The sequence below is a fragment of the Enoplosus armatus genome, chromosome 11 (assembly GCF_043641665.1).
Source record: "Enoplosus armatus isolate fEnoArm2 chromosome 11, fEnoArm2.hap1, whole genome shotgun sequence".
Taxonomy (NCBI): domain Eukaryota; kingdom Metazoa; phylum Chordata; class Actinopteri; order Centrarchiformes; family Enoplosidae; genus Enoplosus; species Enoplosus armatus.
Genome location: NC_092190.1, coordinates 7,553,230 through 7,565,499, shown reverse-complemented (window position 1 = coordinate 7,565,499; position 12,270 = coordinate 7,553,230). Strand labels below are relative to the sequence as shown.

Sequence of the window (12,270 nt, the reverse complement as noted above, 5' to 3'; positions counted from 1 at the left end):
TCATTTTCATACTGATGCAAACTGAGGGAGCCCTCACATCAAGCTCCTTAAAGCTGTCATATATTCTGAATTGGGCACTACAGGAAACAGATGCCCTCAGACTTCTGTGTTCATATGGCTGATGATACAGCCTCTAACAAGTGAAGCTAAAGCCACTGCACTGCTCCAGATTGGTCCTCTCAAGGATTTCATTTTCTAAAAAGGACCACTCAAGTGATGTGGCAAGTCAATTTGACAATCATGAAAGGTAGCACTAACAAGTGCAGACTCCTGATAAAGGAAGCCTGCAGCGAGAGACTCCAGTGAAGTGAGGGAATGGGGAACTTTCTCTAAAGAAAACCAGCCAACCATGAAATGCCAAACCTTTACACTTGAGAGATGGTAGACTGTATTAGCAGGACGGAAAAAACAACAACTAAATCAGCACTGGGGAGTTGCATTCTCTGGCACCATCATTTCATCATGTGTAACAAAACTATACAACCCAACACTTCCTTGTTTGCTTTTAGGGATTTAAAATCACAGTCCCTACAGAATAATTAAGGCTTTTATGTTTTTATCTCATTTGAATTTGTCTGTTTTTGCATAAAGAGTTCTATAACAGTTATCTAGAGACTACCACCAAGTCCGGTTTCTGCTACCTCCTTCAACAGACTGAGAGAATACCTCTCCTTTTATTACATTTCAGAAGAGGTGCCTGATCCAGGGAGCAGCCTGGAGGAGAAATTAGCCGGGAGTTTATTGGCTGAGATACAAGAGGAGCAGATTAAAAAGGGGTGAGATGATTGAACTCTCCTTTATTCCATGGTGTGTCCTTTGTGCCAGGCTGCACAGTCACTTTGATGCTATCTCTGTCATTCGAGCTGCACGCTGCGCCTTGGGTGCCTCACACAAAAGAATATGATGCACTACCAAAGGCCTTGAATGGGCTTTCCATCTATTCTCTGAAAGAGTGGGACTCTCCTTTTGAGTCACCTCATCTGTTAAAAAAAATTGAGTGTTATTCATTATCAAAGTACGTCATCACGGTGAAAGCCTCAGTAATGTATTTAATATTAAGAAAGAATTCTAGTGAATTCTAGTTAATAAAAATGACCTGGCTTTAGAGACACACGGCCATATTGAGAAAGAATACTTTTCCCAATAAAAACAGGTTGTTTTTTGCAGATGTTCCCTATTTACTGTGTACAACACCAACTACAAAGCAACATGTTCTTGTGAATTAATATAACCTTCAAAGTAGTTTCTGAAAATGTGAGTGCACCATAATCAAATACCCTTAATGGGTAGAAAAGGTCGACTGTCAGAGCCTCGTTTGCGAAGGAACAGAGTGATTATGGGAGGAGTGGTTGTACCTTGCTTACAGAGGAGGATAGAAGAGGCAGAAAGAAGGGGGAGGAGGATGAAGTACATCGTACAAGGCTGCCATTACCGGAGTAATTCACACACTAAAGGAGCAAAAAGAGACCTTTGAGTGGGTGGCTGGATAGTTGAGGTCTGATCAGAACCTACATTAGCACAGAAATAAGCTGCAAATGGAGCAGGGGAGCTGTGTGAGGAGAGGAGCAGCGTAAACTGTGCTGAAGGAACACAACACCCTGACCTGGCTCAACGAGACCCACTTCACAGCACTTCTGCCTGGACTAAACATGTTCAGGGGCTAATGGACAAAATAACAAAAACACGTCATGATAAAACACTGCTGCAAAGGGGGGGGGGGGGGGGGGGTAGTTAGCTTTGATGCAAATTAGCAGCATTTGTCAACTACAAAGCCGGTCTGGCAATCAACGCTTGGATGTGAGTTTTCACAGCAACTGTCAGCTTACTACAGAAACACCAAACCATTGGTGAACAACTTCCAGGCGTTAAAAACACCTCACAATTATTATTGTTATTATTATTATTAAGTGACAAGTGGAGTAGCAAAATCATAAGAACATATGCCGAACACACACACTGTGTGAGGATGAAGAGAGACAGCGATCACAAGTTGAATCTAACCAACAGAGATATGAAACGTATGTTGTGGGGTTGTCAAATATTGCTGAACGGAATGAGACATAATTTAATTTACTGTAGCCGTATGCCAGTTTTTTAAATAGTGAGTCACTTTAGGCTTAAGGTCCTTTATTGTGATGTATGTTTCTTTATGTATGTACCGAGCATCTATCATAATACAGATTCTAAATCAATGATCTGCAATAATTCTGAGAGGAAGCACTGAAACACACAAATATAAAATGTATAAATGTATCCTTATGCTTTATTTGCAGTTTTGTACGTTTAATGTTTGTTTAAATGTTGTCCTGTACAGCCGGTTGATTTAATTGAATTAATTACTCAAATACAACAGATTTCTTATGAAAATCAACATAATAATTTAAAGCTCTACATGTGCAGGTATGCCGCTACAATCAAATGTGTTGGAGTGTGTGTCTGTGAGGAGAAAAAGATTATGTGCAATCAACAAATCAGAAAAATGATGCCTTCTTGTTTGCTCTCCAGCACCCATAGAAAATATTAATTTATAATCCCTACAGTTCCTTAACAAAATCCATAGGATTCTAGGTCAATCCTCCTCAAATGAATTTCATTTCACGGCTTAAGTCAAGCAGTGATTAAGTACTAGAAAATTCCACTGGAATACCGCTGCATTGTACAGTAGGAGAACTGGCCCCTCTAAACCTCCAAGGTAATGAATGAAGAATAAGATGGCAATTCCTGCTCTGCGCTCTGAGGATTAGGAACATGAGGACAGCAGAGGGACGAAGAGACAGTGAGTCTGATGGATACTGCTGTCTGGGAGAGGAGCACTACTCCCAATGTTCTTCCCCGCTGATTGATTTGAATGACTGGGAGAGGACAGAGTGGAGGAGTGAGACTAGAAGCACTATCTGTGCTGGGCGACGTCTTATCACCCCCTCAGCCGTCTAGCCCACAGACGCCTAGTTTATTTTAAAGAGAGGTAGTCAATAACAGTGGGTGACTACAAAGTGAAAAAGAATGGCTGCTCCTCAGATGTCCTAACTCTGGTCAAAAGCAGCTCTGCATTTCATTTATTTAAGGTGTGGTTTACATTATGCTAAACATGCCAATAGCAAACACCTACATCATTTGTATAGACTAACAGACCAAAAGATTGATACTTTCTAATATACTCTGTAATAGCACGAAAGCAGATCCCATGTGAGGGAGCGAAATATGTGTTTCTCCTGAATTATGTCACCTGACATAAATGTTTTTTTCATATGGAATGAAAACTCAGGGGGCGTTTAACCTGATGAATAGAAATCTGTATGTATGAATTTCTGCTCCCTAACCTTCAGTGAAATACAATTATCCTGCTGCAAATGTGGTAAATATCTGAGACATGTTCAGGGCCCCTTATTGGAAATAGTGTCATGCTTGCTGTGAAAATTGACGAATTTAACTATATCAACATCTATATTTGAATCTCTATTTTTTTACATGTAAAAACACACATAGTACAGATACAAGCATTCCGTCAATCAGGACACATATATGACATAATGCATCATGATAGTGTGTAATGCAGGTTTTTGTATGCCCTTATGTTTGAACATGATCAAGTACATTTTCAAGTACATGCTCAGATATCTTGACAACACAATAGAATACAATACAATAGAATAGAATGGCCTGCTTACTGATGTGTACAGATGGCCCTCCCCGTTCATGGCGATGTATAACCCTGTCTTCACGGACTGAATGGCGACAACTCTGAGGCCCACAGGAATAAGGTTGAACAAAGCTGAAAAACACACAAATGAACAGGCACACATACATAAAAATATCACCAAACATCATTAACACTGACAGACCTAAATATTAAGTGACAGCAAATACACTGAAAAAAAAAAAAAACATTTGTGTAATTCATCATCCAAATGCAAGCTGCCTATCATTAATGCTTCGCAAAGCATGGATAATACAATTGCTAGCTGTTGCATTTAGGTAATCTCTGAAGATGAATTGCGGCATGGCTGGTGAACGTGACTAGCCTAGCATAGCCGCGGCCACCCAGAGCTACCTGAGAAGTAGCTGTAATTGGGGCCACCACTGGTGCGTGGCAGATTTAATAGCCCTTTTGTTGTAGCAGACTCCTTGGGCCTGGTAGGTAATGGCTATTGTTTGTGTTGGTGAGAAACAACAGGATTGGCCTGGCTGGGACATTAAGTGTGTGTATATGGGAGACTTAAAGGCACATAATGACCTCTGCTGACCCTGTAAGTAATTGGTATTGGCAGGTTTGGAGTCTGGGTGAAGGCTGAGAGAACTACTGCACTGGTTTTTGGTGGCTTTTGGCCAATTTCAAAACTGTAAAATTGAATGTAGAGTAGTCAGTGCCAACACTTGATCTGATCTTGGAGTTATGATATATCCCCTGTGCACACTATATGCATTGCCCACTGTTTAAATAAGTCCCTTCAGCCTATCAGATGTGACATGTGCCACATCTCTTCATCCTCAGAGTGTCAGACTAGAGTTAGCACCAAGCACTGGAATCAAATTAACCACCTAGCCTGGAGCGCTGGAGGAGCAGTGCCAGAACAAGCTAATAATACCCTTTTCTCCCTGTTAAGCCTACTGTTTCCTGGTCCACTTTCCCTCTCAGAGAGGAGGAGAAATCTGTGTGATCCTATAGCTGCCATTTAAGAAGACACTTTTGCTCCTAAGGCTGAAAAATGAGGTATGGTATTGGCCTGAAGGTTAGAGAAACGTGACTGGAAGGTCGCTGGTTCATTTCCTGCACATGAGGGATGAATCTAGACCAGAAAGTGAGCAAGGCACTTCTGCTCAAGGAACCTACACAGAATTTAAGTATCAGTATCTTTATAGTTTCAAACTATAGTTGATTTATATATCAGTGTCCTCTGTTAGCAATTCTTCTTATCAAATGTTTGCTCTAGAAAGCCAACAGTCGAGGTACTCACAGGAATTACTGCTGTCATCCTTGGTCCCATCAAGAGAGCCATCGGGGTTCATTTGCAAGTAGTATCCCTGCCTGCAATATAACCTGGTCACTATACCCTTGAGCTGGGGATCTGCAGGAGAGAAAGAGGGAGAAAGAACAGTGGCATTAGAAATTAGCAAAATGATGAAAAGCTACAAGAAGCCAAATAAGCTATAAAACACCATGAAACACTGTGCAGAACTACTTTACAGTACTTGGGGACTCCTGTGTACGTTCACAGGCAAATCCCACAGCCAACTTTCTGGGCACATAAGCCCTGTCCTGCTCAGAGATAGGCCATCCAATTATAGGCAGCAGAATTAATCTGTGGTCGCCTGACTCCCATAATGAACCCAACAGCACCCTCTCTGGGTTCTTAGTGTGTAGGATGGAAAGCGTCTGTGCTCTGTCCCTTCCAGCTGACCCACCAGGGGAATTAGCCACATCTACTGTAAATAAATCAGTGCTGCGGTTAAATTGCCCAGCGCCACTGCAGCTCAACCAGTCATGTTGCAATTTACTTGGCATTTTTTGGGTTTGTAATAACACGAGAAAAAAGTTAAAGTGAAAAACTAAGAAGTAAAAGGAATGGAAAACTTAAAAGGGTACATTTTAATAAACCTGCGTGTGGCTGCACATTGGGATGGTCCCTGGAAAAATATTGCTTGTGCTCACACCGTACCACAATATTTCTTCATCTGTGTGTGTGTACGTGTGTGTGTCTGGGTGTGTGCATGGACAAGCACTGGGGTCATATACCATCAACATTAGTCTTATTGTAGAGACAGCCATCACACCAGATTTCATTCTAAGAAAGCCCTGGGGAGGTGAACAATCAAATTCACCTGAGCCTAAACCGTGCTCCTTGCAAGCAACACACTGTGTGTGTGTGTGTGTGTGTGTGTGTGTGTGTGTGTGTGTGTGAGTGAGTGAGTGAGTGAGTGAGTGAGTGAGTGAGTGAGAGAGAGAGAGAGAGAGAGAGAGAGAGAAAAGTAGAGAAAAAGAGAGAGAGCATGGCCACAGAGGAGAACTCAGGAGGTCTTGCTGAGGGCAGAGAGAGGCTTTTATTTCTGTCGGTGTACGGCTCAAGGCAGTGTCTTTTGAAATGTCTGTCGGGTGATGGCATTAGGTAGCTCTGAGACCTTTCCCTGCTGCCTGAAAAGGGGAGAAAATGCCTCTCTGGTGGTGTATCCGAGCAGTACCGCCACAATGGCATTCAACAGCGCTGCTTTGTTGCCTCACCAGAAAAATGAAAAGGTGGCTAAAGAAGAATCTGACTGACTGCTACGCATTGAGCCGGCTGACAGGACGGTGATTGTATCTGCCTGGTTTACAATAATACAGACAAACCAGCTGCAGACATTCAGCGAGAGACAGATGTCGCTGTGAAGACATTGTCCAATCTCTATTTGAGAGAGGAACATATACTGTAGTAGGTGTTTTCCTTGAGTAACACACAGATGGATTCCTTCATCTGTGAACGGGCATTCCTCTGTTACCCACCTACAATTTCGTCGTTAGGGCTGCAACTAACAATGATTTTTTTTACGCTTAATGTAGTTGACCATGAAAAACGTTTTCCCCTTATCATGACTAACTTTTCATCTATTTGCTTTTTCTTTTGTGGCAGAAATGGGCTTCCCTAGTATAATCTATAAAATGTCTGAAAAATAGTAAAACATGGCCATCACAAGTTTCCTGGGTTCAACACGACACCTTCAAACATCTTGTTTTGTTCGACCAATAATTCAAAATCCAAGGATATTCAATTTACAAATGCTACAACAAGAAAAAATGTGAGAAAAATCTCATGTTAGAGACGCTGGAACAAACAAATGTTTGGTTGATAAATTACTTTAACAACTGCTAACTAACGAGGCAATTTAGTTGAACAAAGAAAAACAAAGCTTAGATGTAAAAGAATAGAAAACACATTGGGATGTTTCTGGAAAAACCCTGCGTGTCTTCAAACCGTGCAACAATATTTCTTCATTTTCCTTCAGTCGACTAATTGATTAATCTACTAAATGTTTCAGAACTTCCTTATTTCATATATGAGACAATTACTTTGCGCTGCATCAGAGAGATGGCTCTAACACCACCGAGAAGTAGAAAAAAACAAAAATTCAAATGCACTACTGCCTTTATTGTATCACTCTCCACCTCTCTTTTCAACCTTCAGTCTTCCAGCCACTGCCACCGCTTTCAAACACATGAGAATCCAGCAATCAGATACCATTCAGTGTAACCTCGAGACCACACCACACACACATTCCTTACAATCTAGTGACGGGGGAGTTTTCATACAGCGGCGAGAGCAGGAGACAAAAACACACCCATGCAAACACAAGGCTTACACACACACGCAATTTCACAAGAATGTTTAATGACTACACAATTCCCATGAGCAAATACTCGTGTGTGCGGACACACGAAGTTGGCTAACCTGCGATCGATTAATGACTTTGATCAGCAGCATTTAAACAATGTGTCGCAGTGAGATTGATTCTGACGACAGATCCATGGGGGGCAATCTGTAATAATTAAAACTGCATAACTGGTTGTGTGAATGCTCTTTGTGTATGTGTGTGTGTGTGTGTGTGTGTGTGTGTGTGTGTGTGGAGGTGAACTTGGCTCCTCCATCATGCTATAAATCATGTGATGTTGGCTGTGTTCCCTGAGGCGAGCCAGCCAGTATATCTCACACACACACACACACACACACACACACACTCCCCTCCAGTTTCGAGCTACAGTATTTCTGAGCTGCAGCAAGAGTGAGCCGAAACCTGTAACATTTCAGTTTTCATTTAAATTATCAAATGGGAATTAAACTGGATAGATAGTCATGAAGCATAATTCAATAATATACAGTCGTTGACATAGAGCATAATCCTATTCAGAGGGCCCTCTGAATGAATATGTCCTGAATTAATGTCCTCGAATAACCAGTGCATTATTTATGACTGACAGTTTCACATCAGACATTCATGTATGCTACTACATACATTAGAGTGGCATAATGGGTTTTGTTATTCTTAAAAAGCTGGCAACCCATTGATACAACTCATGTTGAAGGTCAAACTTACTCATGGCCAATAGATAACATGTTTCCGATGCATTTGAGGTCATTTATTCTCTCACAAAGCAAAATCCATTGAATCTGAATGTGATTTACACCACAGAGGCGTGCGTGCCCTTATTTTTTTGTGCATTGTTTATGAAATATTGAGTAAGTGAGGCAGTTTATCAAGTGAAAGAAAGAGAATTGTCTTATAAAACTGTGACAAAGGGAATACGTGAATGGGAAGATAAAAATGTCGTACGCAAACATATGAAGGAAAGACTCTGAACCAGAAATGCTGTGTCATTATAAAATCACTGTCAGAAAAGCTCGATATGGTCTATGCACGCTGCTTTGAAAATGTCTCTGTGGAATTCCCTAAGTTGAGAAGGTCCTTGACTCATTTGCCGTCTTTCTTCTGATACTCATTGTCTTTTTGTCTCCTTTCTTTCTTTCTCCTTGTCTGTCTGAATGTTCCCCCTCTATGACGGACTCCCCATCACTGATGGACGGTCCAGCCTCTCCTGCAGTTGGACTTTCCCGGTCCGCACTGGTGTTAGTGTTTACAACAGAAGGACTGTATGTTTCTAAATGCCATTTCTTTGTTTCTACGGAAACAGAGTGGTGGTTTGGCAGCCGCAGGGGGGTTCCCTGAAAAACAACAAGCATCAGAACCGTAAGATCTCAAATCATACCGTTCTGCAGCAGAAGTCCTCTCTGCATATAAATTGAACTGTCACAGAAAGGTTGTGATTTCTTTTTTTTTTTTGGTTCTTTTTAAAAGTGGCCTCCCTGCAGCTCCCTCATTCACTTCCTGTCTTATTTTCTGTTGTGTCATTCCTCTGTCTGTGTGTGTGTGTGCGCAAAGACACATGTTCAGCTCAGTGCAAAGCAAACACACACACGCACAGCTGCAGCAGCAGTTGTAGACTGCTGTCAGCCCTGCCCTGCCTGACCCACTTTGGATGTTTCTGGAATAGGAGAAGGGCTTTTCCAGCCTGCAAAGGAAAAACCCCTCGATGTTGCTTCTGTTGTCATGGTAAAAGTAGATCAAGCAAAGGAAAGCTAGAGCACTACCACCCCTTTCCAATTTCTCTTATATCAACCACATCTCTGACATCTCAACAATAACTCATCTGATACAGGCAGCTCTGAAAGCTGACTGATGACGCACTGCTGTGTCCTGTCAACATACTCTTGAATAAACAGCGACGGCGCAGGAAAGCATTCATCTCAAATGGGTTTCTAGATCGTGTAAACTAATCTAATGGTCTGATCTATGTAACATGATCTAATGATCTATGGATCTAATCTAGAGAGATAATTAGAGCCAGAGCAGTGAGATTATAGGCAAGCCCCAGCTGGATGTGCCCCCAGCTCACTTACTGGGTTTGAGTGTAATAGGATTTACAATTCACATCTAATCCCTTAAAAAAAAAATTGGTGTGATCACTGGCTCCGCATCTGCGATCAAAATGCATGGATGATTTAAAATTAAAGCTGATAAGACAGAGGAAACACAAAGTGTTCCCAGCATATTCCCTCAAGTGCTGGATGAGGACAGGAAACCACATCTGTGCATTCTAATGAACGCGGCAGACAACACTTCATTTTTTACATTTCGTGTTGTTTATCTAGGTCTGAGGGTACTCTGGTTTTATGAAGAGCCTGTCATAATAACAACACTGCAAAAATAAAAGGAAGATGAGGATACTTACTATTGATTTTTTTTTTTATGGTTTTGATACATTTTCTTTGAATTGGACCTACGAGCTCTGGCTCAAAAACACAATTCATGTCAGTGCCAATCAATACAGCCCATAAGAATAGCTAATCTAGTGTCTCACTCACAAGATCAATACTCAAAGCCAAAGGGAATACTGGTGTTAGAGTACATTTTCAGACACCTCCACTCCCTCATCCTGACAGATCTCAGAGGGAATCTGAATGTGACTTCAATATAGAATCGTAGTCTGGATGGTTAGAAAGCTGCTCTGCTCTGCTCTGCAGGCTCACCTGTCACAGGGAGGCCCTGGGAGATGAAGACAACAGCGTTTGTCTGCCTGTGTTATCACAACACATATGATCGGTGGTGCATTCGACTTCACTCACTCACAAAAACAAAAAGTCCTTCTGGGGGCCAATATTAAATTAAGCACACCAAACAAGCCGTTAGTCTTTGTGCTGCGTGCTCTTGTGATAATACGGTGAATAAGAGAGAAGAAGGGGGAGAAGGAAAGTGTGTGAGAGAGGTGAAGAGAGAAACGTAGGTATGTGCAGCTTTTTCAAAGCCTGCTATCACTTGAAGATTTTTCCCGAATTCTCATGTGAGGGTGAAATTAATGAAGTATATTCCCATCAGGCCTCTAATCACAAATAACACTAAATTAAAGGAAAACAGCGTTCTGATTAGAGCCTCAAAAATTAGGACAAAATGCCCATTTTAAAAACAGCTTTTCCCCTTAATTTTATTTTCACTAGTGTTTCTCATCTTCCAGGCAGCAGGGTCAGGCTTTTTGAAGCCTCCCAACACAGTTCACCAACACTTGCTGTGGATTATCATCAGTATCGTGAGGCTCGGGGGAGGCCCCAAGTTGCTCTATAAAATGGCCGTTGCAGGTGTGAAGTTGTCAAGTCATTTCAGGGTTGCCAGGGCAGGTTGACTTGGAATCCACGCCTGACTGATTTATTTGAGCCAGATCCCAATTGTTTAGATCCATAACAAGCTAACGCCACACCAAGAAAAGACAGCGGACAGAGCCTTGTATTTTTTTTTTCTAGTAGCGGGGCCAGACCAAATGACAGCATCGTCTGTCCACATCTGTGCTGTGGAGGCTGCTGGACACTGCTGACGTTCAAATGAAAAGATAGATACGCCACGAGCCACTTCCACGATGACAGAGGACAGACAAACACTGGGACAGACGCACACACACACACACACACACACACACAGAGCCTAACGCATGCACACAGTGGGCCCTAAGCAGAAAACAGCAGCCTGGAGGATAGCCGATTATAACCATGCCATTCTGCTGCAAACTGACCCCTGTCCAGATGTGGCCTCTATGTGCTACCATAATACAATATAGATCCTGTTAAAGCCAGTTTAATCCATGTTATCACTAAGGGCTAGTGAAGGGGACATTTTCGGCTACCAAAATGGTTCTCTTTGTGAACGAGATGAAAGACACACTTCACAATACACAAAAATGCGAGTGGTTACTCAGAAACGAGAGGAAGGAATGCCATTATCAGGAACGACCTGATAATTAATGAACCGTTAATGGTCAGCTCCTGAATAACTCCGTATTGAGGTCTATAGTAGAGTTACCAGAGAACAGACTGGGAGGTACTATATTAATGAATCGTTGCTGATTAGCTCTGAACTAGTAGCCACTCATTCATTACTAATGATTGAATTATTAGTTACTCTATTTATGCACCCCCTTTTGAAGAGGTACATCTACATGAGTAGTTACAATGTAGTCCTCCGTTACTTCACGATCATCAGATCATTACTTTATGGACGTTTTGATTGGACTTTAATCTTCAACGAATAACTCCAAATTGAGGGCTATATAGTAGATTAAAGATTCATTAATTATCAGGTCGTTCCTGATTTGTTGCTCTCTCCTTTCTTAGTAACTGAGTGAGTTTGCCGTTAAACCATGCAAAATGGAGTTTAATCAGTTGGAGTTATAGCATCTCTGGTGCAACAGGTTTGACACCTGATGATTCCAGACCCGTTTTCCATCATTCACTAACAAGGGGAAATAATTGGAGTAATTTCCTTCCTAAATGAATTATCCTAATTCATTTTTGTAAGAAAAATGATCCTCGCAGTTGGCACTGATTCCAGCAGTGAAATAATTGTTGACAGTGCTCTTTAACAACCCCAGGTTGCCACATTAGAGCAAAAACGTTCATGACATTTTCATAAGTGGAACGAATATCAGCTGGAGCAGCAAGAGGTCTTTGGCCCGCGAATTCGTAAAAATTATTCGAGAAAAGATTATGTTTGAAAGGCGTAACCTCCATGCCGAGGGAGATATTGACCTTTTTGCTTGCATATAAATGAGTTTCATTCCTGGCTTTTGTGACGCGCTCGTGTACTAAGCAGGATGCGCTTTCTAACGATCAGGCCCTTTTGTGAATCGCCGAGGTGGCAGCTCGGTAAACCTGTCGAAACCATTTGGTACAACTCGTCAGGAGCCTGTCAGCTACCCTG

The 12,270-nt window shown here is 41.8% G+C and overlaps 1 protein-coding gene across 3 annotated transcripts in view; it reads right to left on the bottom strand.

Annotated features, from left to right (window-relative positions):
- Window positions 1–12,270, bottom strand: part of fgf14 (fibroblast growth factor 14) — a 95,777-nt gene that overhangs the window by 18,997 nt on the left and 64,510 nt on the right. For all 3 annotated transcript variants that reach the window (XM_070914124.1, XM_070914126.1, XM_070914125.1), the window contains exons 2-3: window positions 4,956–5,066; window positions 3,669–3,772 (exon numbers count right to left, since the gene is read on the bottom strand). In XM_070914124.1, coding sequence (XP_070770225.1) covers window positions 3,669–3,772; window positions 4,956–5,066 — 215 coding nt within the window. The remainder of the gene's footprint in view (window positions 1–3,668; window positions 3,773–4,955; window positions 5,067–12,270) is intronic.